Genomic DNA, 27,155 nt, shown 5'->3' on the forward strand with positions numbered 1-27,155 from the left:
GAGAGAGAAGAAGCTGAAGGCCAGAGAAGAGGCTGGTACATGAACCTGCCTTCCTTTTATAAAAATAATCTATCTTAATAATGACTCTGTTGGGACTGGTAGGGCCCACTTTCAGTGACCACTTTAACCACTTTCAGTATCTAACTCGGTTCTCTCTTTCTCTCTGTCTGAAGGACCATGTTTTAGTGGATCGGACTTTTTTTGGTTTAAAGCGGATCGAACAGTCTTGTTGGCCGTCACAATCGGAGAAAAGTCAAAATCACGTCAATTTGACTAATCAACAACCTTAGATCGTAAGGGTGAGCATCATAATGATCTTTATCCCCTCAATTTAAATGAGGAAATTGATGGATTGGTAAATTTAGGTGTTAATTTTTTTATCATAAAAGACTCTGGGGTAATACCAATTTGAGTCTTGAAAAATTATCTTCTCCAATTCCCTAAAGCTCGACAATGCTAGATTTTTTTTTGATAAAAATGACAATGCTAAGTGCTAAGTGGAGATGTCAACATGTGGCAATCGGACTATTGGATGTCTGAGTTGTCATGTGTTGGCATCTCCACCTAGCATCTAGCACTGTCAACCTCTAGCTCTAGGAATTGGATAGGCTAATAATCCAAATAGAATTCCTCAATGTTGCTTGTGTCATCGGTATGGGTGTACAGGTACACCATTTCTACGTAATTTTTTTTTAATCACAAGAGCTTCGTACTTAGAAGCCAATTTTCGGAAGATTTGCATATGCAGATCCAAAAAATGCTATAATTGGGGTTTCAAAGAGTAAAATATTCTAGAACATCTCATCAAGTACACTCATGCATGCACCCAAAAAAAAAAAAAGAGTACACTTGTGCTTTTATAAAGGTAAAAATGTCTAGGTGAAGCATTCTCAATAGAGAGTGCAAGGCCATGCGTGTACGGCTGCCAATGAGAGTGTGTTGATGTCTAGAGGTGGGATTTTCGCTTTTCATAGGTCGCGAAAAGAAAAAGCAAAAGATCTGTCCGATGTGCATGTCATCCTAGAAGCTCTTTCCGTAAAAAAACAAGCACGATATTTCAATTGGTATTTTAAAAAACTTGAGAGTTTTTGACAAATTATTTTTTGGGAAAAAGACTTTTGTCTGGAAGTTTGGCCTACAACAATACTTCCATGTATCTATCACTCTCTTCCCCATATGAAAAAGAGTTCACATCCTCTACTTCCGCCTGCCCCTACTTCCGTGTGCACTCAACACACATCGAGGTGTGCAAAGACTGCCTTACCCCTACCTGGGTGCCTTGCCCGAGCGGGGATAAGGCAGTCTTTGTGCTCCTCAATGTGTGTAGGGCGCACACGAAAGTAGGGGCAGGCGGAAGTAGAGGATGTCGATTCTATGAAAAAACACATCTACCACCTTGTTTTGAAGAAGAGAGAGATAAACACCTGAGAATGTTGGTGTAGGCCACACTCTCGGACAGAAAACTACCTCCCTTATTTTTTTACCCTTTTGACTACAAATGAAAGAAATTGTAGATAGACATAATTATATGGAATGAATGGGTGGGTTAGTGGGTATTACCTTTTTTTTGGCGGAATAAAAGATACTGATTCATTAAAATGTGATAAACTCATGGACGGAGGACAACAATTACCATATATAATGGCATATAAACCTTCCCATGCATTTTTAGGGACCCCTTAGTAGGTTTCATGCATTCCCTTTGTGATCTTAAACTTTTTAATGATTTATTGATTTATGATGAGGAAAATTTTGTTTCCCTTAAAACTTGACATGTAGTAAAATTAAGTGCTACTCACCTATTGATTGGTTGTGCCTGTTCAATAATCCAGTTTTTTTGTTTGTTTGTTTTTTTTGGTAACTTTTCACGGCCCACATTAAAGAGTGCAGGTGGGTTCTTAGGTTGTCCTTGATGGTGATAGCAGTCCTCACATATTTCATAAATGTAAGTCTCTATCAAACACTCTAATTGAGATCTAATTGAAAAGATTGGATCGCTTAGAAGTTATAGTATGGACCAATCTCACCCACGTCGATTCCAAAAAGTTAACCAATTTTTGGGATCGCAGAATGATGGATATACATAACATACACCACACACACACATCGACCATTCTCATCTTAGACCATGGATCAGATTGGTATCAACTATCTCAGAAATCGAGATGGTATTGATATGGATCGGTCTCTCGGATAGTGTTTTCTTAAAAAATAGATCAGGTTTTTTTGGAGTAGGTAGATATTTTATTTTTAGAAGTTGGGATCTATTTAAATTGTCACGTGGTAGATATTTGGATTGTTTTGAAAATACTTCCAAAACACCCATGCTGAAAGATATTGCAGATTGAAAATCCTAGCAACAATCTGAATCTGTTAGGTTTTGTTGACTTAGAACCTCCATTATCTCTTCAAGCCCTACTCTTCCCCTTCAACTTACGGCACCTTTTGGTGCAACGCTGCACGTCCACATATGCACTCGCGTATCGATAATTATTTTGCAATCTTCTTTGGAATATATCCTAAACTCAAAAACATAAAACCAGAAACTTAACAAATTAAAGGCTTGTTGATGGATTAATCACACTTTTAAATAATCATGAAGCCACAAATAAAATTCTCAATACATGTGCAGTACCAAGACCTAAATGTAACAATCTCACATTCTGTAGAATTCGATTACCTTAAAATCATAAACACTACAAACAATTTTGCAACTAGAAAATCCAGCTTTTGTTGCCAAGGCCTCAAACTCTTGAAATGTCCTCTCTTTTCCTCCTTGGGCGTGCTATAACATGAGTAAGTCATTATTGAAGATGAGGGTGGAAGCCACATTGGTCTCAAGGGCCATTGGAAGAACTGATTCAACTCCAGAGTTCAATAGAGCATCCCAACAATTTCTCAAAAGTTTTATGCAATTCTCATCACTCCAATCATGAAGGATCCACTATAAGTTTCAAGGAAGAACATAAACCATCACTTAAATTCCATGGTAGTTGAGTATTAGGAAAAAAAACAGAATGACTTGTGTAGTTTGTCCAAAATTGAATCATTTCAAAGGATAACCAAGATTAAAAAAAAAGAACGTACCCAATGCACAAGGCTCTCGTCACTGCGGGGTCTGGGAGGGTCATAATGTACGTCGTCTTACCTTTGTTTTCACAAAAAGACTGTTTCCAATGAATATCACCAAGATTCAGGCCCTAAAATATTCATAAGATATTGTATTTTGTTGTCCTCAAACAAGAGTTTTTCTATTCTTTTGGAAAACGTTGGAAAAAGTGATTTTTTTAAATCAGATTTTCTACTGTGTGGTTGAGGAAATTCATACTCCATCAATCTTGGATAACTTGTGGTAGACTCTTTCAACAAAAGTTAATTTGTATTTCTTTTAGGTAGGTGTTTGGTTCCCTATTGATCATGGGAATTAGATGAAATAGCTAAAGCAACAAACTTGTTCATGTGATGCTTGAGTAACTTGACCTGATCCAATATTTGAATTGTCAACAAATAAAAAAGTATCACCTTTCTGCACAACCAAACATAGCTTAAAAGGGAGACTTACCTTCATGAAAATGGCATCTCCTCTTGGCACACTAGCAAACATGTCACCCCCTACATGCTTGACACCTATGAAACAAGTATACCTTCTTATTTAGATGAAATCAATTAAGGATCAAGCAAAAGCATGGTTTGCTTGTGAAGTAACTAGAAAAATACAATAAATACATACCAGGATAAGATGGAGCATTTGCTACAACATGAGGCAGATCTAAGTTAGTACCCTAAATTTGAGGATACTTGGAAGTAATCATTCTAAGTGTGGTTCCAATCCCACCTCCCACATCAACTACCTGCCTTCAAATCCCTTATGTGTCTCAAGAATCTTCTTCATGGTCAAAGTGCTGTGATTTGACATTCCCTTGTTGAAGACTCTGTTGAACCTTGGATCTATACCAGAGTACTAAAAAACATTCATCCCATGGACCATGTTGAATGGAATTCCACCTTCAAGAACTGTATCTTTCAAGAAATGCCTTTGGAGCTAGATGTTCAAATTAGTAACACGAGGTCAATTTGATAGAATTCGATTAGGTATTACGGACAATATATAATCGAACCGATCCAATTGGGCGATTCCACCAATCTGAGATCAATTCCTTGAACCAAGCTCGTGATAAGGTCCTCCTAACTCAACATGAGGTCGAATTGATAGAATTCGATTATGTATTACGGACAATGTTTGTAATTTCCTTTCTGTACTAGCCTAACCTTGTCTTCTTCTTCTCTGCAGCCTGACCCAACCCCTGCATCTCCCTCCCCCTTCCTGAAAGAGTTAGACCAGAAATTCATATTTCATCCTCCACCTGTACCATGCATAATGCTGAAGGATGAGATGGACAATGAACTATATCATGGGTGTCCATTGTCCAATGGATTTTAATTTCAATTTCAACTATTCCTGTTGAATTGTGATATGATATCTCAAAGCCTATGATGTTCTATACATATTTCTAGTCCCAAGGGTGGGCATGAGGTTCGTAGATCTTTTTAGCCGATGTTTGAGTGCTAATATTTTCCATTTATATTCAGTAAATCCTTTATTTGAGTTAGTGTTCTAATCAACCAACCAATCTGGCAGCTTTGCCTTTTGGAAGGCCCATATCAGTCCTCCTCGCACCTAAGGTTGTTCACTATCAAGGCCAACAAGGGTTAGCCCGGCCCAGCCCAACCCCAGGGTAGGTTAGGGTTGGATTTTTCAGGCCCTGAGTCAGGGCCAGGTAGGGTCTAGGCTCAGCGAAGGGGACTCATGGTTGGTCTAGGGTTCTAAAACGTCGAGCCCAACACGACCCTATTGCAGCAATAGGCTTTACCGTACCATTCTCTAGTCTCTACCAGTTGCTTGAGGCAGTTGTCTCAATACGCCCTTATACTCCCAGTCAGACCCCCGGTAAGGGAGCCTCACCATGGGATGCATTTGGTATTCATTTGTGCAAGTCTATAATTGCCATCCAATTGCAGGAATCTCAAGAACTGCATCATCCACAATGGACCATCAAATATATTTTTCGTAAACACAATGGAATAAACAGAGTCTGCAAATCTTCCGTCTCGCCCTTAGAAATCAAGCCAAGCGCTTTTCTTTTTTTTGGGTTCACAGTACCACCGCTCACATAAATAAATATAGTGATATAGAGAAACGAAAGCAAAACAAATCCATTGTATTGTGCGTAGACGGGTTTGCTCTTCTTCTGCTTCCCCTGCTTGGTACTTTGAATCAGAGAGAGAGAGAGAGAGAGATGGCAGAGTCGCTAGAGATGCTTCCGATACAGTTCTTGATGCCTAACAATGATGCGCGAAGGCAAGCTGAGGAGCAGATAAAGCAATTGGCCAAGGATCCTCGGGTAATTCCAACTTTGGTTCACCATCTCCGCACCGCTAAGGATCCTAATGCCAGGCAGCTTTCAACTGTGCTTCTTCGCAAGAAGATCACTGGTCACTGGGCGAAGCTTTCACCCCAAATGAGGCAGTTGGTCAAGTCTTCGCTCATGGAAAGCATCACCGTTGAACATAGGTATCTCAGTCTCGCTCAATTTTTATTCAATTTTGTTCTTTCTGTGCAGATGTGCTTATCTTGATCGATAATTTTTGCTATTACTTATGCATAAGCACCTCCTATACATTCGCAATCAGTCATCCATAATATCAAATAAATCTTTTCATCTTAGGTAAGTATACCAAGGGCTATAGTCATAGTGATCCTCATATTCAACTACTTCAACCATTTCCGAACACCCCATAGCAATAGAATTTTTGGGACATCTGAGAGTTCGATTATTTACATATAATTCCTCGTCCACTCAACTTTCCAATACAAGGGGTTTCGAAGAAACTTTCTCATTTCAGTGCTTGCCTTTTGAATCTTCAGTGGGGGCCTTTAGTATTTTGATTAGAGTAGGGGTCATGAGAGAGCAGAGCGTATCCCCTTCGATAGTCGCCAGTCTGTTTATAGTAGACTGTTGTCATAGTCAACAAGGTTGAAACTTCCAGGAAAAACTGCACTAGTTCGATTTTATGTACTAATGAAGCATTGGATGTATTAGGGAAAAACAAACTAATGTAATTTACGTTCTTCACTCAATTGCCTGCACGACCCAGTTCAAGATAATTTCAAGTTTGTTGAGTATGGATATTTCATTATTTAGATTTTACAAGTTAATCCTTACTTGTGTTTTTGTGTTTTTTTCTTTCCCCCGTGGGGGTCTTGTAGTTCTTTCTCTTTGATATAGAACTTTTTATTCACCCAAAAAAAAAAAAAAATCCTTAGCTTCTTCAGCCCCTGCAGGATACCGAATAATTCAGTTTCCACCATATCAGTTGTTGTGAGATAACCTGTAAATGTTAAAACACCCAGTCCAGCACTCCAGCTAGCAAAATGTAAAAAGCCTAATGGATTAATATGAGTGTCATTTATGCCTACGCAGATTAAAACAGAGAATTTTCGATCTTCTCTTTACAACGTTAGAACTCTTTCTTTTTTGGGTCAACAAGCGTAAGTAAACTCAACTAATGATTCCATGCAACTCACTAAATACCACCATTCCGACCTCCACGTATTTTTGCAGCAAAAAATTATATTTTTCAACTATCTATATCCAGAAATTACCCCTAAACTTTTTTTTTTTTTTCTCTCCCCGCTTCCAAGCAACCCGAACCTTTCTTCTTGGAATGCCATTAATTGAAACGGAAAGATTCAATGTAAAACGAGGAGAGAGAAAGAATTCACTCCCCAATATAGTGTTTCACTGCATTTTAAACAACAACATGACAGATTGTTTTGGACTTATCAAGAGACGATCTCAAAAATTTGGTTATCCTCTAGTCGTGGCAGAAGCTGGAGGATCCAGCCCAGCCAAAACAAAGAGGGGTTTGTGTTAAGGTTTAGGGTTTAAGCACTGGTTACTTAAAGCATTACACCCTGTGCATCAAGTTTGGAATACCCAGGTTGCTGCTTCCAGCTAGTATTTATAGAAAAACTAGAATTTAAGTCAGATAGATTAATTACTAGATTACCCCTCACAACCTGAACTATAATACAAATAAGATTATATTAAAATATATAAAAAAATATTATCATAATACCCTTATAGTTTGATCATTTCATAAGAGGCCTCTTGCCATGGCTAGAGGAAAGCCAAGTCCCGATCCCGAACCACCATCAGAAGCATCGTCATAATCTCTGAAAATTTTAGGCTTAACTCATATTTCCAACAAACGGGCCAATCCCATGTCCGGGTTTTTAAACTTTGGTTCCAATCTCTTCAACAAACGGGCCCACCGGCACCGGGTATGATCTTTTGTTTAGTGGAGGAAGGGCTTAAAAAGAACAGGAAGTGTTGGGGAGGGTATAAGTGGAATTTTATCTGGAACAAAGGGTTTACAGGACGCCGGGCGAAGGAAAACTTTGTCCACTATAAAAGCTAAAACCCAGAGAGGATTTAACAAGTTTGATATGGGGGGAGACTGAGAGAGGGAATACGGCGTCTGGTTCCAGAGGGTTTCCATGGATACCCAAAGGTAATCAAATCAGAATGCTAAATGTTGTTCCTTTCGTTTCAGTCTTTGTCTCTCCCCCCTAAGATCGATTGAAACAGAAGTTTAATGCTTACTCTCCTTTATTCGTGGTTTGTAAGTTTGGCTTTTCTGTTACATTTTCCTTCTTCTTCTTCTTTTTTTAAATAGGAATTTTCCCTTTAAAGATCTGCTGCTTCTGCTACTGCAGTGGATCTTTACAGTGTTTTTTATTTGATTGAGTCGATTGATGGATTTCCTCTCAAGGTTTCATCGAAACAACTCAAAGGACCTCTTATTAATCTTTCCTAAAACTACGACTACGGAGATGTATGCGACTCTCCGGTGGCCTCTGCAAACTTGTATTAGTTGTTTAGTATAAGCCACAAGCATAGTTTCAGAACTAGATTAGGGTTTACTCCAGTCCATTGGACTTAAAATCCTGCTACATTGTTTCTAATCTTTTATTAGGTTGTGCTTGTTTGGAGGGTTTTTTGTGGGTGGGAATAAAAGAGTGGATAAGTGGCGTTTTTTCATGAACCATGTATTTCATGGCCTGTTTAGCAAACCGAGGTGAAAAGTATACGAAAACAAACGAACCTCTTGTTGTTCCCCCTGGTTCCTGCAACTCCTGTTCCTCTTCCTCGATAGCAAAAGGAAAGTTGCGGTTTAAAACACTTAATCGGTAACGGATGCGGTCAGTGCCGATTCCAATCAGGTCTGCTTGAATCGATATCTTTCTGATCCGATTCTTCTGGATGCGGATGCGGTTAATAATTGCACAATCTCAAAAAGGAAGAGAAAAGAAAGATTTGAGAACTTCAGCAAAAGATTAACTTTAGGATCCAAAAGCCCAGCCAATCTAATACTCTAAGCCCATGGCTTAGACAAAGTTCAGGTATTGAAACGAAAGACCAACCAAATGAAAGTAATGAACCCATGCCTACCTTGAGATTACCATGTCCGGTGCAGCCGATGTATTTAAATATCGGTATTGGTCTCCAATACCGATATGGATCAGTCCATGTGGGACGGTTTTACCCTCATTTTTCTTTTAACATTTTTAATTTTTGAATGATTTTTCCCTTCCACGAACTATTTCACATACAGACGATCCAATACCGATATTTGACACCATGGTCTAGCTTGTAATTGGATTGGTATATACCAGCCTAGGCCCATCCCGTAATAGCCCACATCTTCTGAACTACACCACCAAGATACAATTTTTGACTGTTTTTTTCCAAGGAAGGCTGATCTGATAATTGAGTGAATGGTCTAGATTTTCGAAATGAACATTTTTATCAAACACAGATTTTCGAAATGAATAGCTGTTCGCATCAACAGAGATCAAGAATTTTTTTTACCATTGATTTTCCACGTGCTTAGAGAAAAATATAATACGACTACATGTGGGAAAACTCGTATTAACATTTACCAAAAATTGAAAAGGAAAAAGAACAGTTTCTCGCAGAAAAAAAATCTTTTGAAGTGCACGATCTTGGGGTGCATTTAAGGATGTAAATGGCTCGGATATGGATTGGATGTGATCGGGTCAGGATATTTCCTGGTTGAATACAAATACTTTTAAACGGATTTGGATGGATTTGGTTGTGGATCAAATTTGAATTTGACAATCTGATTACATCTCTGCCTTGTGTAACAGGATCTGTTTAGATCATGATTCTCTTTTTCTCATATTCTAGAACCTATTGAATCTTCAAAAACCCTTAAGATCATTATTTATTTAATTTTTTATTATTAAGTATGCAGATTTTTTTTTTGACAAGATTTATATTGGAGTATTTGGAATTTTTTTCTGGATATCTCTAAATGAATATGGATGTCCCTAAACGGATACGGATGCAGATTGGATTCGTATTTTCGGTTATCCATTTACATCCTAGGTGCATTACAGTTCGGGCTTGAGAGCTCAACATGTGGAAGATGCAACATCCAATAGTGTTGAGCTCGAGAAGGAAAGGAAAAAAAAAAAAAAAAACTATGTCCATCGAGCTTGCACCATTGGATGAAGTTGAGCTCTCAAGCCTGAAATGTAGTGCACTGCAAGATCTGGGTCGGATGTTGTGGCATAAGAGCATGGTTTGAAAAATCAGAATCAGATTAGGCGAATCACTTGATTCACATCATAGTCGGCATTGATTGATCTGATTCCTACCGATTTTGATTGTTAATGACCAATTCTTGCCAATTCTGATACAATTACCGATTTGGGTTTTGAAACCCTGCATAATGGTACTCTATTCCTGATTTGGTGAGTGAAACTCGGTCCAAAATTAACTCTATTTGAAGTAGCATTCCCTACCAATCAAGAGAGCAGATATGGGATTATTGGGAGGAAAAATATTCTCCCTATGTATATAGGACTAAATTTCCCTCTATCCATAGAGGACGGTTCACCCATCATCTTAGGATTCACAAATCCCTCTTAGCGTTATTTTTTGTTCCAAAATATCAACCCGATACCCTTTCCCGCCCTCTCCCATCCTGTGGTTAGTGGGATCCCATTCACCGTGGATATGTATATATATAGATAGAAAGTGTAATCATATCTGGTGTTCCAAACAAGGTAGACTAGTCGATAGTTACCAGGAGAGAGCAGGAGATAAAAATAGAAAGAAATAGCACGAAGGTGGTTTCGAGCAGGTTTTAATTAGAGACCTACAACGAATCAGATTTTGGTTTCAAAAATACCAAATTTGAATTCATTCAAGTCGATAGATCTTCTCTGAGAAGAGCAAAAGAAAATATGGAGGAGAAAAATTCACTAGATCTGATCAATTGGTCCATAAAATTCAAGAGATTAAAGAACGCCCAAGACTGTGATTCGAAGGTAGAGATCCTCCGGGCGAGCAGGACGGATTGGCTGGAATCCATTGATCAAGATTTTTTGAGCGCATTGATGGAACAGTACTCATCAGAGTCGACAACATCTACGATGGTGGATTCAGAGATGAATTACATATCGCCAAGAACACCAAGAACACATGGGATGATCAAGTGGGAAGACGGGATTTCAGAAAAGGATTCAATGGAGAGGGAATCTAGGTCGAGAGTTGAATCGCTTCCTAATGATGTATTGGTTAATATTATCTGTTGCTTGAAGCATGACGATCTAATTCCACTTTTTCTTGTTTCAAAAAGAATAAGTAAGGTTGCCTTGATTGCAAGAGAAAGCTATTTCAATTACAAGACACCAGAGAGATCCATACCATGCTATAATAGGTTAGTGAAGGCCCGTTGTTAGTGATTCGTTCTTTCTTATTTTTGATTCAACAGCTTTGTTTCACAACTTTGAATTATTGATTCAAAATATTTTCTTTCAGAACCAACGATTAGTGAAGAATCTCTTGATTGTCTGCAAGTAGGTTTCTTCTTCCTTTGTTAATCTGTTTAGAAAAATTGGATTTGTTTCCACCTTAGAGGACTTCATCGTTAAAGTTGGAAAAAAAAAGTATTGTTTCTGTTCAGAGGCCATGAAAACCTTGAATCTTTATCTCGGGGGTTTCCGTTTCCTACTTTATTTTGGATGCTCTGCTCGCAATTCAAAAAGCTTTTACTATTTTTTCCTTCTCAATGGTCAATCTTTACATGAAGCTGAGAGGTTTCGTAGAGACTTCAACTTCTTTAATCCTTCTTTTTTTGGTAACAGTTCTTTAATCCTTCTTACATCTAAAGAAGTCTTAAGCTTTAGAAGCCTCTTCAGACACCTGTTCTACAATTCTAATGCAAGTTTATAAGTGCTTGTCGAGAGATACCTCTCTTGACATGTTGGTATGGGTAGGGGTACAAGTTTGGCCGGGTGTGGCCGCCCAGCCCCCCACTGGGTCAAAATTGAAATTTTAGGCCCGGGGTAGCAGATCAGGCTGGGCTTGGCTAACTCAAGCCGAGCTCGATTTACGTAGTTTTTTGTTTTTTCTTTCTCGAACTTGACACCGTTGAATATAACATCTTCCACGTGTCGAACTCTCAGCCACAAACTGCACCACACTGCACTTTTAGGGAATTGAAGAGGATTTTATTCTTCGACAAACAGGATTAGTCTGTCCTTACCTAGCCTTGCAATGACAGAAATAAATGCTACCATGATCAATCAGGGCAAATCCGGGTTGGACGCTGCTTGAGCTGCATTATCCCAGTCCGACTCAGGCTGGACTGGGCTGGGCTAGGCATGGGTTGAGCTAAAAGGACCTAGAATTGAGTTGCGGTTTTTTAAAAGTCCGGGCCAATCCAGCCCAATAAGAAAGAAACCAAACCATTGAGTAAGTGGGGTCTACAATAGGTCCCTTGTTATTCATTCACTTTCTCTCTTTCTTTCTTTGTTTTAGGATATCGAGACGGAGAAGAACTCTGGTTTCGGTCAGCAGACAAGAACCAGTGCCCAATCTCAAATTTGATGAAGAACTTGCACCGTTGGGGAGCATGTAAACGAATCATGTCGTTCAGCAATTCTCTCTTCGTTCTCTCTTTGTTAGAATCTGACGTTTATCCTGGTGTATTTTTATTCATTTAAATTCCAAGGGAATAGGTGGTGATGGCGGTAAATAAGATAAAAGTTTAGGACAGAGTAGCGGTGCAACTGTGCAAGTTTGGCCCCGTCGGCCCGAACCCGCCCTGACCCTGAACATGGTCTAGGCTGAGATATTTGGCCCTGAGAGCGGGTCAAGGCTGGAAATTTAGGGCCTTGAGTCAGGGTCGGGTTAGGCTAAGGTTGAGGTCTCGGGCTAAGCTTGGCCCAGCCCGACCCGAACCCTGTTTTAAGTTATACTATAAAATATATATTGATATGATATATATATTATAAACTTTAAACGTCACTCACATTTTGTTGTATAATATATTATATTTGAAGATGATAAGTGATATAATACATTCTATTATAGTGTTATTTATGTAAAATTGATAATTTTTTCTTCGGTCCATTCCAACCCATGCATTTCCTTCCCTCTCCTCATGATCAGGGCCAATCAGGGTCAATCTGACCCGACCCTCAGGGTTGGATTTTTCAAGCCTCGTGTCAAGTCGGGTCGGACCTAGGCCTAACTAAGGAGGTTGGGCTAGGGTTCTATAAAGCCCGACCCAACCTGACCTGTTGCAGCCCTAGGACCGAGTTTTCTTTCAGTCACAAATTGTTAGATCGAGGCCCTCGAATGGCATTGAGAGAGGGTATTGTGCAATAGTAGGGGGTAATTTCAACCATTCATAAACAGGGGGTATGTTTTTTATGGTCGGTGATCACCAAACGGTTCCTTCACGTGGCATCAAGAAAAACTTCCCTCTCTCTGAGAATAAATAATTGGGAAAAAGATCTCTACTTGATGGTGTTTCCTATGCCCTCTCACAGGCACCATAAGATGACATCCATGCCCTAAATAATAAAAGAAAAAAAAATTCTGCAATGTCTGTGACTTTTTTTACTCCCTCTCTCGTATTAAAAAAAGAAAAGGGAAAAAGAACTATGTCTGAGAGTGTCGCCTACGCCAGCACTCCCAGGAGTCTATCTCTCTTCTCCTTTTATGAAAAGACACCTCTGCCCCTTATTTTGAGAAGAAGAAAAATAACTACGTAAGCACTCTTGGACAGAATATTACTTCCAAAAAAAAAAGAAGAAAGAAAGAAAGAAAGAAAGAAGAGAGAGAAAAATGCTTCCTTCACACAATCACACCCCGACCCTAGAAAACCTTACTAGGAATTGCCTATTCTACCATTTGCCAACAAAAGTGGGCTTAAAAACATAAGAGGCGACCTTGGGGTCAAATGTGAGCTCCCGTCTTTTTATGTTACTACATATGCTTGAGAAGAAAAGATGAAAATTTTAGTTGCAAGGGAGAGGCAAGGCAAAGCAGAGCTACTGACTGTATGGGGGCTCTGCGGTTCCACTCTCTCTGTCTCTTCCTCTCGACATCCACACGAGCTGCCTCTGCTCCTACTCGTTTGTCGCCTTTACATCACCACTCTCATGGCCATCTCGTTTTCAAGGCGAAGCCTTACACTTTGGCTTCAAGGGACTTATCCACTCAAGTCACAGCAGAAGCAGAGGCACCAGAGAACATAGAGAAGCACCCGAAGTCAGGGCAAGAGGGGTTCATTACTCCTCGTTCGCATGATTTCAACGCTTGGTATGCTGACATCATTGCCAATGCTGAACTCGCCGATTACGGCCCAGTTCGTGGCACCATGGTTATACGCCCTTACGGCTACGCTATCTGGGAAGCTATTCAGGTTTTGTTTGCGTTGAATTTCATTACTCGTTTATTCTCCTTCTTATTTTTGAGTTTTTTTTTTATGTGAACGGATTCAATGCTGATTTGGGTTTTAAACGATTGTTCTGCAGGATTACTTGAATGCTAAGATCAAGGAGACGGGTCATAAAAATGTATACTTTCCACAAGTGGGTTTCTTATCTTCTTCTATTTTATTCCATTTATTTGTTCGTGGTTCATTTGGTCATGGAATTTCTTTTGAAGTGGACCATGAATTTAGTAATTGACATGCTTTGAATTCCAAGGACTAATAAAATGCGTTTTGGTTTTCTGAAGTACTGGAAAGGGATGTTAGCTTTAAGTAATTTAAGGTAATTATTAATTAGTTTCACACAAGCATCAGGGAAACCTTAGTTGAACCAGATCTTAGTCAACGAATGTAGTTTGTTATTAACTTGGTAAGTTATGAACTCCCCATAACAAGAGAATTGAACTTTGAAGTGGTAGCACCTTCAGGAATTTCAAATTTTCCTCTCAGTTTCAATTGAATCTGCAGTTTTTGATATGTCCAACTTGATAGAGATTACTTTCTGCAGGATTAGGTGCCCTTGGTGACCTTTTTAATCTCTTAACCTTGTGCAAAGAATGTGGAACTTTGTTCTTTTATTCTCTCTGTGGTTAATTACTTTTAAAGTCTTAAACAAAGTGTTTTCTTCTCCTCTCCCCCACCCAACTGCATCCCTTCCCCCCCCCCCCCCATCCCCTACCACAAACAAAAGATGTTAGGATTTTGTTTAATTATGGTCCTTTGTCATTTTTGGCTTTCTTATCTTATCCTGCATTTTTGGGGTAATGAGGTTCTGAAAAATTTACAAGTTTATTTTCTCTTTGTTAAAAAATCTCTTTGAAAGGCTCTCTTTTTTCACATTTGTTTCTAGAAAATTTTTACTTGAAAAGAACTGTAAGTTTGGGAAATCAAATAAAGAGAGGAAAAGTTCATTTTCTTTTGATGAATCTAACAATCTAATCCGTTCAAACCAAAATTGCTGATACCCTTGGAAGGTTTGAAGGCCCCAGAATCATGCTACTGGGTTTATAGAATCATTGGCTCATCCTTTCCAAAACAATGACATCCTCTAAAGCTCTAAGATCAACAAGTCCTGCATGACCCATCTGCCATGCGGCAGCTTGAATGCTGCCAAATTTTGTGAACAAAAGTCCCATGCTCACATGTCAAATCTCAATAGTAAAAAAGTCTGCCACATGGAAAAATAAAGCTCTGTAAAATCAAGGACTCCCAAGGAGGGTTACGCACTAATACATGTGCTACCAAGAGGGTGGATGCCAATACAGGGATGCATAGATATACATGGGAATATGGGATGGTATTTGATTGAAACATGCTCTAAAATTTGACACATGGCTAATCTAGACCATGTCCTTTCTACCCAACATGTCAAATCATCTTTCCATGTGGCAAAATGAGGTGGGATGTGCTGGAAGCTCTTCCTTATTGAGACCCGCAATGGTCATTTTGCGGGTCTCTGTAAATTAACGCACCTCGGATCTTATGTACAAGTCCTATCTTTTCATGTTTAATTGTAGGAAAACTTGCTAACATTTGGAATAGAACAACTGATCTGTTTATTTAGGACATGTTTATTTGATTTAAGATACCATCTGGACCAATCAATTGATTTGCTGAATACTAAGTTTAAGTTTCAGTTGTCTGGTATTAACTCATTATAACAATTGCAGTTTATACCATACTCATTTATAGAGAAGGAAGCTAGTCATGTTGAGGGTTTCAGTCCAGAACTGGCACTTGTGACTATTGGAGGAGGAAAGGAACTTGAAGAAAAGCTTGTGGTAAATTCTCTTGTTTATTTATTTATTTATACCTTTTGACCAAGTCTGTGAAAAGATTCTGCCTGAATTTTGGCTTTGATATCTTTCTGTTGCACATTTGAGATACTGTCAGGTTCGACCTACTAGTGAAACCATTGTGAATTACAAGTTTACTCAATGGATTCGTAGCTACCGCGATCTTCCACTCATGATTAATCAGGTACCTTTATTTGTCAATAATCTACCTATACTCTTATTCTAAATGTGAATTTTGCCTTATGGTTCTCTCCTTGTTAATTTCTCAGTGGGCAAATGTCACAAGATGGGAAATGAGGACAAAACCTTTCATTAGGACCCTTGAATTTCTGTGGCAAGAGGGTCATACAGCACATGCAACCCTCGAAGAGGCAGAAGAAGAGGTCTGCACTATCCTTACTCAAAGATTGCTTCACAATATTAAAATATGTTTTTATTTAATTGATTGATGTTGTTTTGTTGCAGGCATTAAAAATGATCAGTGTCTATAAAACCTTTGCTTATGAGCAAGCAGCAATACCTGTCATTGTCGGTCGAAAATCTAGGCTTGAGACATTTGCTGGTGCTCTGAGGACCTATACAATTGAAGCCATGATGGGTGATCGAAGGGCTCTACAGGCTGGAACTAGCCACAACCTTGGACAGAATTTCTCCCGTGCCTTTGAAACACAGGTACTTAATATAAACTTCAAAGCTTCCTGCTAATACTGCATGCATTTATGGAGTTCATTTTAACCATATGTCTAAGAACACTTTAAGCATTGTGGGTAGATGAGTTGTAGGTGCTCTTTTTGTTTGTTGGATGTTTACACCCATTGTGGTTTGAGTAACAAGGTCCAAAGCGTTAACAATTTCTTCTTGTGAAAATCATCTCATTAGTTCTGGAGTGGAGTTTTTTTTCCTGATAAGTGAAATGACTTATTTGGAGAAGCTGTAGTGAACTTAACACATATTTTTTTACGATGGTTGTTGATGCTCTCAAAGCCCAAAGGCTTCTCCCTCTTTGAATTTCTCCAGTCTCTTCCAATTTGCACTCCACTCCACATTTTTGTCAATTCACCAACTAGAACACATCTAGTCTCACATCACTTACTGACATGTTCCCTTAGGAAACACCAGAGTTATAAATTTTTATAAAATTTCTAAAGTTTTGGATGTTTGCTAGTTTGAGAGTATCCTTATTCAGATATACAAAAAATAAAAAATAATTGAAAACATATGAATTTGATTTTTAAATGAAATAGGAAAGATAGAGAAAACATATGAAGTTAATAGAAATAGGAAATCAGAGAACTTTCTGAGTCTGAAAATTTTTGTAATATTTTGTCTGAAATCTCAAAGTTTCTATTGGATTTAAGAGATATATATCTAGACTAGTGCTTAAAACCTCAGTACAAACTTCTCAGGAGGGATGTAAATGGATTGGATTAGAATATTATCTAGGTAGTATATACTCCAAATTTTCTTTAAGGTTTATTACATCTGAAGATATGGTATCAAATCCCTATCCAATCAGATTAATGTAATACTGCATTAAGAAGTTAAAACACTGAACTTCTAATCCCATATGTTATCATATGGTATCAAATCCCTATCCAATCAGATTAATGCAATACAGAATTACATCTGAAGATATGGTATCATTCTGTTATACTGACTTAAAGTAAAGAGACTCTTAACAGAACTCTTAAAAGATATTAAGCATCTTAATCTAACTCAAACACTGAATTTCTAATCCCTTATGCTAACTTTATCTCCATTGTATGAGCTTATAAATTGGGTCCATTACATCAAAAATAAAAAGCCCAAGGCCCTTAGAACCCAAATTTGGGCCCAAAAAAAAGTCTTCTGAGGCCCAATTGGTCCGATTGGACAACCTTAACTGCATCATTGTCTGGCAAGTTATTCAGACATGCCACCTATTTCTGCCACATGGAACGGTGATGTGGCAGTTTCAACTCTTGGATATCTAGGGTATGATTTGGATTGGCCTTGCGTCAAATTTCATACTCAAATTCAGACATATACACTCCTATGTTTTGTCATCTTCCTTTATAATTTTCAGCCATCCATGTATTGGCATGCACCCTTCCTATAGTCCTTAATTTTTCAATACTTTGTTTTGCATGTGAGCAGGAGACCTTGGGGTCTATCTGTCAACAAATTTCATTCCCATCTAATGTGCCATATGGCAGAACCAGGTGACCTAGAAATTCCACTTCCTGATAATTGTATCATCTTTAGGCGACGCCTTGGCGTCCAGGCGCCTTTCTCTCGCCTTGACTTTTGGTGTCACCTTGGTTGCCTAGGCAATGCCTTGTCGCCTTGTTGGTGTCGCCTTGGTTTTAAATCCTTTCCATTGCCTTGGTTCGCCTAGGCGCCTTAACAACTATGTTCCTGACCAGATAGGAAGACCATTGGCTGCTAACTGCTGGTCTGTAAGTCTCCAGCCTCTGGTCTGTTTTTAAGAACTTTTGCAAATCTGTGTCGGTAGGCATAGACGATAAAGGAATTGGATTTGGACTGGAACTATCTGTATATGAATTTTATGTGATTACATATCTACAACATCCAAATTTGACCCAAGATACACTGGATCCGGAGATGTCATATCTAGGTTGGGTTCTGATTGGATTTGAATATCTCTATCCTTAGTTCAAATCAAAGTAAAGTTCCGTTGGTGGGTTTGAAATTTGTGACCTTTCAGTTGCTGACTCAGCATTTGAACTGACTATGCTAATGAGCAATCACTGATTATTATGCTCATTGTTATAGTAGAATTGTATTTTTGTTGAATGTTATTAGTTTAGTGCAGAATGATGGACTCAGAGAATCAGTGTCTAGTGGTGCATTCATGTCAATTTTGAGATGTTGTCTTTGTCGTCTGACAGGACCCTTGCAGTGAATCCCCCAATCATAAACTGTACAAAATAATTTTTACTTTTTGAGTTTTAGCTATGAAATGTCATCTTTATTTCTATTATATGGGGGCTTTGTACTACAGATTTTCCTCTTCTTTTTTTGGTTGTGCCAATGCGTCAATGATATTGCTACTCATATTTTACTGATTTCATTGAACATTTAATTTTTTTTGTCCAAAACTTGTCGATCTGTACAGTTCACGGATGAAAATGGACAAAGGCAATATGTATGGCAGACATCATGGGCTGTCAGCACCCGTTTTGTTGGTGGTATTATCATGACTCATGGAGATGATGCAGGTTTAATGCTTCCTCCCAAAATTGCACCAATTCAAGTAAGCCTCTCTCTTTCTCTCTCTCTGGTATCTTCTTCTTCACTGTGTCCCCATCCTCTAAAGGTTGAATTATTCATCATTACTACCATTTACCCTTCATATATTTGTGGTTCATGCTCCCAATAATTCCAGGCTTTTTGAGTAATCTTCCTGATGGCAAGAATAATTTGGCAGTGTGAACAGCACTTACATATACTTGGCCTCCTTTTCCATGCTTTATGAGTTAATTAATTTTCAATTTTGATTGTGGAAACATGTTATTAGGTGGTAATTGTACCAATATGGAAAAAGGATGATGAGAAAACAGGAGTTCTCAATGCTGCATATTCTGTAGAGAAAGTATTGAAAACAGCAGGGATCAAAGTTGAGTTGGATGCCTCGGAACAGAGAACCCCTGGATGGAAATTTAATTTCTGGGAGATGAAGGTACACTGCCATAGTTTATATTCAAAATATAAAATCAGTATTACCTTGTAGCTTCATCATTGGTAGCAACTTTGCTTTTGTTCTGCTCGTTTTGAATTGTGTATAAATCCAATTGTCTGTCAATGTCGATGTTGGATACAGAAATTCTGAGTATGCTTCTATTCTGCTCACCATGAATTTGGATATTAATAGCATTGTCTGTTTTATTTCATGATAGTTAAGTTTCTGATTGTTGATTTTTATAAGCCAGCATCCTAATGATCTTGCTTTCAACAGGGTGTCCCTTTAAGGATTGAGATTGGACCTCGTGATGTTTCAAGTGGGACAGTTGTTATATCTAGGAGAGATGTTCCTGGAAAGCAAGGGAAAGTTTTTGGAGTTTCGATGGAATCTTCCATTTTGGAAGCCTATGTGAAGGATAAGTTGGATGAGGTCCAGTCATCACTTTTGGAAAAGGCTATATCATTCCGAAATAGGTACACCCATATGCTTTCATGCCTAGTCATCACTGAAATGTTTAATGTTGCTTTATTTATAGAAAATTGTCCATTTTGAGCTGTAGCTAGTATAAATGGTATTATAAGTATTTGAAGGCATCTTCATATTGCTATTGATCATTTTTTACGTCTTGAAATTGGGGCTGAGACACCAAATTGAGATCTGGATGTCTAATTTTCCAATTGTTATTTTCTCAAGTTTGCTCTACTGGGTAGAGTTATAATTAAACCTTAGGGGAATACAGTTTTTTTTTTTTTTTTTTTGGTGTGGGGGTGGGGGGGTGGGGTGGGGTGGGGGGCAGGCGGGGGAGAGATTTTCCCAAGGAAAAGGTCTAAAAGAATTCAATTCTAACATAGACGTGTATGTCATTTATGTTTTCTTAACTTAGACACTTGGTGCAAGTTTTGTTTGAAAAACCAAAATTGTGAAAGGCATCTTCGTATTGCTATTGATCATTTTTTTTAGGTCTTGAAATTGAGACTGAGACACCAAATAGACATCTGGATATCCAATTTACCAAATGTTATTTTCTCAAGTTTGCTCTGCTGGGTACAGTTATAATAAAACTTTAGGGGAATATAGAATTTTTTTTGGGGGGCGGGGGGGCGGGTGGGATTATCCCAAGGAAAAGGTCTAAAAGAATTCAATTCTAACATAGATGTGTATGTCATTTTTGTTTTCTTAACTTAGTGCAAGTTTTGTTTGTAAAACCAAAATTGTGAAGTTTCTGCCAAAAAAATCTGTTCAATTCATTGTCTGACTCATTTTAAAAACTAATTTATGAGGTTTCTTGCTGCAAGCCTAAGATGATGAATTTGGCTGTCAGGTGCTCTTGCGCTTTCCGCAGTTTTTTGTAACAACTATTTGAGTGTGGGGCCCGATGGGTTATAATACATTGGGATCTTGATGCTTGAAATGCATTAGTCTAGGGTTGCGATAACTTCATGAAAGTTAGTAGTTTGTTCTTTTTGGGGTTTCTTGCTGCAAGCCTAAGATGACGAATTTGGCTGTCAGGTGCTCTTGTGCTTTCCGCAGTTTTTTGCAACTACTATTTGAGTGTGGGGCCCGATGGGTTATAATACATTGGGATCTTGATGCTTGAAATGCATTAGTCTAGGGTTGCGATAACTTCATGAAAGTTAGTAGTTTGTTCTTTATAGGGATTTCTTTGTCACTTTTATCTGCAGGGATAGTTTTTCAATTTTCCAGAAGTAGGGTTATGGGCTGGATGACAGGGTGGTTTTTGTTTTTGGTGGGATTTATTGGCTCCATTGAGCTGGTACAGCTTACTTTGTGGTTTCTATCCTCCAGTGGTTTCTATTTTTGAGTCCTGTTGGATACTGGAACACTTGTAGTTCTATTAGGAGCTATGACATCTATATAAAAGAGTGTATATCACCTTTTTAAGGAGACTGGCACCATTGGACCATTCCATGTGATGTACCTATTCAAGCATCCATCAACACATCTCAACTCAACTTAGCTTTATCCTTAACTAATTGGGGACGTGGATAGTTTTTCTCCAATCAGCTCTATTCAAAGCCATACTTGTTACTAGTTCTAAGTTATGCATGTCTTTCCTCACCACGACTCCTATAGTTATTTTAGTCCTACCTCTGGCTCATTTTGGTCCTTCGATCTGAATCAAATCACCCTTCCATACTGGAGCATTCAAAGGCCTCTATTGCATATGTCAATGCCACTTCAAATGACTTTCTCGCAACTTATTATGTATCAGAGCTACTCCTAAATTAACTCTAGTTTGTTCATTTCTAATTTTATCTTTTCTAGTTACACTAAGTTTGTTTATATGTTATATCTTCACTGACCAACATTCAACTCCATATGTCATTGTTGGTTTTATAACTGTCCTGTAAAATTTTCCTTTGAAAGGACTATCACACAACACTCTGGACGCACCCCTCCACTTCATCTCCGATACTAATTCTCTGTGCGATATAATCCTCTATTTCTGTTTCTTTATTTATGATTGAAGGTACCATCAATTTTCACCTTGCGGTATCTCCTTGTCATCAATTTTCACCGCCCCACTTTCAATTCTATTGTTACTGAAGTTACACACCATATACTCTGTTTTTGTTCTCCATATCATCAAGATTCAAGCATCCATCATTAAAAGGGCCCCCAGTGCACGAGGCTCCGCCACAGTGGGGTCTGGGGAGGGAGGGTCATAATGTATGCAGCCTTACCCTGCTTTTGCAGAGAGGCTATTTCCAGACTTGAACCCGTGACCACTTGGTCACAATGGGGCAACCTTACTGTTGCACCAAGGCCCGCCCTCTTAGCTGCTCCATAAGTCATAGTAGAATCAATTTATTAATATCTTCCGGATTGTATTGTATTGTTATACCCTGAATCTATATGCTGCAGCATGAAAGAAAAGTAATTTAGTTCAAACTGCACGTAGGTTGTAGAGTTGCTCTAACTTGCCTATAAAGTTCCTAAAAGGATCAATAAATTGTTTAAACTTACCTTAAAGCTCCTAAAAGGATAAAAAAAAAATTGTTGTTTGATGGGGATGTGGTATGACACTGCTAATCCAAGTTTTGAGCTGTTTCTGCTGCATAAAATAATCCTCCTCCTCCTTTTTTTACTTTTTTTTATTTATTTATAATTATTGGTTGCTGATGCTGGACTTGTCTTTTTACAGTAATATTTTGGATGTAAGTTCATATGACGAGCTCAAGGAAGCAATTTCCCAAGGAAAATGGGCGAGAGGTCCTTGGTCAGGGAGGTATTTGGTCATTCTTGTATTATCTCTCTCTCTCTCTCATTTTTTCATATATCTGAACTCTTGCTTCTGTTGGCACAGTGATGCAGAAGAGTTACGGGTGAAGGAAGAGACAGGTGCAACAATTAGGTGTTTTCCTTTTGAGCAGCCCGAAGGGACAAAAACATGCTTCATGACTGGTAATCCAACAGAGGAAGTTGCAATATTTGCGAAATCATACTAATTGTTGTGGCATGATTTCCATTCTTGCTGTTCATTCGTTCATTTGGGAAGCACCCAGCACATTTTTGTTGACCTATGTTCTCTCCAACATATAATGTATTGATCCAAAGGAATATGGATTTAAGCGAAAATCTCGTTGTAACCAAAGTTGGTGAAAAAGTTGTGATTTAACTATTTGGATCAAGTTTTCCTTCAGCCACTTTCAAGGGAGGATACCTTGAGTCCCTGACCGAGCGAGGCTTTCAATTGGTCTCCATAGGGTATCGTGCAACAGTAGGGGACATTTTTGACCATTCATAAATAGGGGGTAAGACATCTCGCTTAGAAAGAGAGAAGTCTCTACAAAAACCAATTGTCCAAATCTATTAAATTCAGCTAAATAAAGTTTTCTAGAGCCATGGACCTGCACTGAAATTAACCTAAAACTAAACTAAGAGCTAGGCAATTTGTCCAAAGATCTCTACTAAAGAAAAGCCAGACTGAAAAATAATTCACTAGTTCAATAATTTCTTAGATATATGCATATCTCTCCCATCTTACATCTTTAATACACTGAAATATTTTCCTCCTCGTTCTATATTAATCTTTTGAATGATTTTAAGAAATGGAGAATTTTAGATTTGGTGTGAAAAACCTAGACAATAGCACATTAATTACCTCAACGTTATTCATAGCTCTTAAGCTTGAGTACTTTTAATTTAATTATATATATATATATATATATATATATACCAAAATCATAATTTTTCACCTTTTGGAGTTCCTATGATATAAAAGATAATAATCAACAGTTGCAATAAATAAAATATTTTTAGACTACGCATCATACGTCATATGAATATTATTTGGTCAATTTGATTGCATTTACACAGATGGAAAAAAAAAAAATTCTACAATTTTTCATACTCTGGGCTATTAAAGGGGTTTTTTTTTCGTCACTATTTGTTACGTTGTAGTCTTGTAGTATATGGGTTAGTCCATGTGATAGAGGACAACACAAGCATCTCATAGGTACAAGTTCAGTTTAAAATGAATAGAAAAAATAGCTAAAATTGTAAAAGATGTCAATGTATATTTTATGTTTATCTCCATTTGGAGGTATTTTGATAATTTTACTAAAATTTCGAGTTAGAATTTTAGCAACTTTGCCTCTTAATTTTGGACTAAAATTTTGGCTATTGAGATCGATGTAGGATCCTCTATCACATGGACTAACTCATATACTAACAAGTGGTAAATAGCGAATCTTGTCTAGTGACACATAGAAGAACCCTTCAAAAATTTGTAATAAAATATAGGAATATCCATTAATAATTAGATTTTTTTTTTTTTTTTTTGGAAACTTAAATTGGAATCCAAGTCTGGTCTACTAGGATCTGTCTCCACTCAGACACGCTTCCTCTTAAATTGGTTTGTTGATTGGCGACTCATTGAATCAGCCTAGTGCTCATAAAATCAGTCAATCTACCGGAAGTCGGACGAGTAGACTCGGTTTTATAAGCAAAAGCCTTGAAGAAAGCCGTACACTTATTCTTCCTTCCTCTCTATCCCAAGAGCGTCGCCCCTCTGGCCGGAGACTCTCTCTCTCTCTCTCTCTCTCTGTGTTTCCGTACTATCTTCATCCTTGTCAAACCTGTGAGGATCTAACAAATCCAACTTTTGCAGTCATGAATAATGAAGCACTGGTCCTTTCGTTAATCGTTGTTCTATGTGACACCAGCTGTTTGTAATAATGCTGTAATACCCATAATTGATATTCTTCGTCCCAATTGGTATCTTTTATTGTCGTACTCATGGCATTGAAGCAGAAGCTTTTGTATCATTTGCTGGAGAGCTTCAGTGGTTGCCGATTTTATAGCACCAGAATGAACTGGGATGAGTTGCGACCTTTGATTATTGAAAGAATCAAGCGCAGGGCAAGGGACTATCCAGTTCGAGCCATGATTCCGGTCGCCAATGATGTTGTTAAGGCCAGAGCGCTTCTAATTGAAGGGGTTTCTACCCTTATCAAATTCATCCCAATCAAAGCTTGCAAGTGAGTTCCACAGCATCAATTCTTTATCAGGTCATAGGAATTCGATCTTCGTATCTTCATATTGTATTTAATTGTTTTTTTTCTGATTTATTGATGAAAACTCTTAGGAAAGAGAAATTTTGCTTCCCCTGATTATGTCTTGCGGATAAATGATTGAAGAACCAAAAGACTGGGATTTCTTTGAACTGGTTAATAGTCTGCAAATAATTCGGATGTTTTGTTGGTGCTACCCTATTCAACTATGCTGTAATGTCGGGGTGAGTGATGTTGTCAATAATCTTCATTGAAGTTTGACTATATGTGTGTCTATTCATATCATTGAATTGATAATAAAAACCCAAACAGAATTACCTCAACCCATATAGTTCGTTGCATGACAAGCTAGAAACTAGAATCAGATGTGATGAGGACCTAAATTTGAGTTTACTTGAGGCCAGATTTATTGTTCACAAGAAGCAACTATGTTTAGATTTCAATTACAAAGGATGGAGGGAAGTATCAAAAGCAACTATCTTTAGATTTCAATTACAAACGATAGAACAAAGCATCAAATTGTTAGTTCAACATACTGGAAGTTTTATTTGTCAAGATTGCCAATGATGGCATAGTTTTCGGGTTTAGTTGAGGTTTAGCGATGAACTCCTTTGTCACTGATTAATTACCTTTTATGTGAATGGAAATCTTATCTAAAATTGTTAGATGAAAGCAAAGTAATAGCTAATGAATTATTTTATCACTATTCACTTGTGGACCTTCAGCTATTAAAACACTACACGGCTTTGTCTTGAATCTTGACTGATCATGCTCCTTCCATATATTTATTTATTTATTAAAATTTCTTATGGGGCTTGACCATACCTTGATTGCCAAAACTCCCATTGAATTAGTTGGCTGATAGAATGATCATAACAATAGAACTGGTCCTGCAAAGTCAAACTATACTATAGGCAAGGGAAATATTTTTTGTACTCCTTTGATGTCTCGACAATAATTTTCGGTACCAATCTCATCTTTAAACCATTCATACTTGAGTTACCTGAAGCTAATTAGTTCTCTAGATTATGTTTTTCTTATGTGGTGGTAAATCATGATATATGAAACAGAAAACTCAAATACTTGTTCCAGGTGCTAAATCATGTCTTACTTCTTTTTCTTACTTGATTCATTAAAATCTTTGCAGGTTCTGCCCAGAATTATTTATAGGTGAAAATGGTCATTTAATTCAAACTTGCCATGGTTTTAGGCGGCGTGCCAAGAACCAGGAGCATACCTGGATTGCTGGTACCTTGAATGATATTCTCGTTCCTGTTGAGGCCTTTCACCTCCAGGGTATGTCTCAAGATGCCATCAAACATGACCAAAGATTTGATATTGAACGTCTTCCGGCGGTCCTGGAGCTATGCTGTCAAGCTGGGGCCAATGTATATGATGAATGCCTGTACAACAACAGCTCAACATCAGACAATGGCAAAAATGACTGTGTTGTTGCTGAATCCTTGTCACAGCATGAGCTAACATCAGTGGCGAAGTTAACTTTGGAGGCATTGGAGAGGCTTAGAGAAGGTGTCCAGAAATTATTGTTGGTTTATCCAGCAAAGGTCTGCAAATGCTGTTCAGAAGTTCATATTGGACCCTCTAGTCACAAGGCACAGCTTTATGGAGTGTTCAAGTATGAGGGTCGGCGGGGTACCCATCTATGGAAGAAAGCCAAAGTAGATGATTTGGTGCCTCCCAAGGTTGTTTGGCGGCAGCGGCCTCAGGATCCCCCAGTGCTTCTGGACAAGGGACGGGATTTTTATGGGCGTGCTCCAGCTGTGATTGAGCTATGCCTGCAAGCTGGGGCTACCATACCTGCCAAATACTTCTGTATGATGAAGATACAAGGTTTACCACCACCCCTTGATGAACATAGGACAGAAAAGCTCCCATTTGAGATTGTGTTCTCTTAATCGAGGCTGTGTTGAAGCAATTCATGGAGAGATTAATAAGTTGATCTCACATGGGTGTGCTCAATTCAATCTACTTCAATGGATGGCATAATGTACATTAGATTTCCAACTGCTACTGCATCAACTCCTTTGGCTGCACTAGGATTGCTTCATCTAAATGTTTCCACTTAGTTGCTCCAAGTCAACATTGAGTTTGGGTTGCGGCTGTAAAATAGCCTTAGCCTTGACCACGGTTTGTTTTAGGACCGTCTTTGGTTTTGCAGCTCAATAATTTCACAATCTTAACGACCGAGTTCTGCAACTCTTCATTAGCTTTGGTGTCTTACAGGTCTAGTCAAGT

General features: G+C 38.3%; 2 protein-coding genes across 6 annotated transcripts; both read left to right on the forward strand.

Annotated features, from left to right (window-relative positions):
- The first annotated feature begins 13,427 nt into the window (after positions 1–13,427).
- On the forward strand, positions 13,428–22,958 carry LOC122668054 (proline--tRNA ligase, chloroplastic/mitochondrial). Of its 4 annotated transcripts, none has more exons than XR_006333894.1 (11): positions 13,429–13,812; positions 13,925–13,981; positions 15,552–15,662; positions 15,775–15,861; positions 15,947–16,060; positions 16,143–16,349; positions 18,796–18,933; positions 19,198–19,359; positions 19,636–19,835; positions 22,546–22,612; positions 22,691–22,765. XR_006333894.1 is itself a non-coding variant. In XM_043864595.1 (11 exons), the coding sequence occupies exons 1-11, from the start codon at positions 13,450–13,452 to the stop codon at positions 22,830–22,832; spliced, it is 1,626 nt and encodes a 541-aa protein (XP_043720530.1). In that variant the 5' UTR covers positions 13,430–13,449; the 3' UTR covers positions 22,833–22,958. The 4 variants fall into 4 exon arrangements, 3 of the variants coding, with proteins under 3 accessions (XP_043720531.1, XP_043720530.1, XP_043720529.1); XM_043864595.1 differs by having other exon boundaries at positions 13,430–13,812; positions 18,796–18,894; positions 22,529–22,612; positions 22,691–22,958; XM_043864594.1 differs by having other exon boundaries at positions 13,431–13,812; positions 22,529–22,612; positions 22,691–22,958.
- A 1,432-nt stretch (positions 22,959–24,390) lies between these two features.
- LOC122670095 (APO protein 4, mitochondrial-like) lies at positions 24,391–26,953 on the forward strand. Of its 2 annotated transcripts, none has more exons than XM_043867061.1 (2): positions 24,391–24,866; positions 26,110–26,953. In XM_043867061.1, the coding sequence occupies exons 1-2, from the start codon at positions 24,625–24,627 to the stop codon at positions 26,813–26,815; spliced, it is 948 nt and encodes a 315-aa protein (XP_043722996.1). In that variant the 5' UTR covers positions 24,391–24,624; the 3' UTR covers positions 26,816–26,953. The 2 variants fall into 2 exon arrangements, with proteins under 2 accessions (XP_043722996.1, XP_043722995.1); XM_043867060.1 differs by having other exon boundaries at positions 24,393–24,866; positions 26,047–26,953.
- Positions 26,954–27,155: the final 202 nt, after the last annotated feature.

Source organism: Telopea speciosissima, chromosome 7 (assembly GCF_018873765.1).
Source record: "Telopea speciosissima isolate NSW1024214 ecotype Mountain lineage chromosome 7, Tspe_v1, whole genome shotgun sequence".
Taxonomy (NCBI): Eukaryota; Viridiplantae; Streptophyta; class Magnoliopsida; order Proteales; family Proteaceae; genus Telopea; species Telopea speciosissima.

Excerpts from the sequence above, each read along its gene's own strand:
- LOC122668054 (XM_043864594.1), top strand. The coding sequence starts at position 13,450 with ATGGGGGCTCTGCGGTTCCACTCTCTCTGTCTCTTCCTCTCGACATCC. Across the intron at positions 16,350-18,795 it reads CCCGTGCCTTTGAAACACAG|TTCACGGATGAAAATGGACA; the intron begins GTACTTAATATA and ends CGATCTGTACAG. Across the intron at positions 19,836-22,528 it reads GCTATATCATTCCGAAATAG|TAATATTTTGGATGTAAGTT; the intron begins GTACACCCATAT and ends GTCTTTTTACAG.
- LOC122670095 (XM_043867060.1), top strand. The coding sequence starts at position 24,625 with ATGGCATTGAAGCAGAAGCTTTTGTATCATTTGCTGGAGAGCTTCAGT. Across the intron at positions 24,867-26,046 it reads ATCCCAATCAAAGCTTGCAA|GTTCTGCCCAGAATTATTTA; the intron begins GTGAGTTCCACA and ends AAATCTTTGCAG.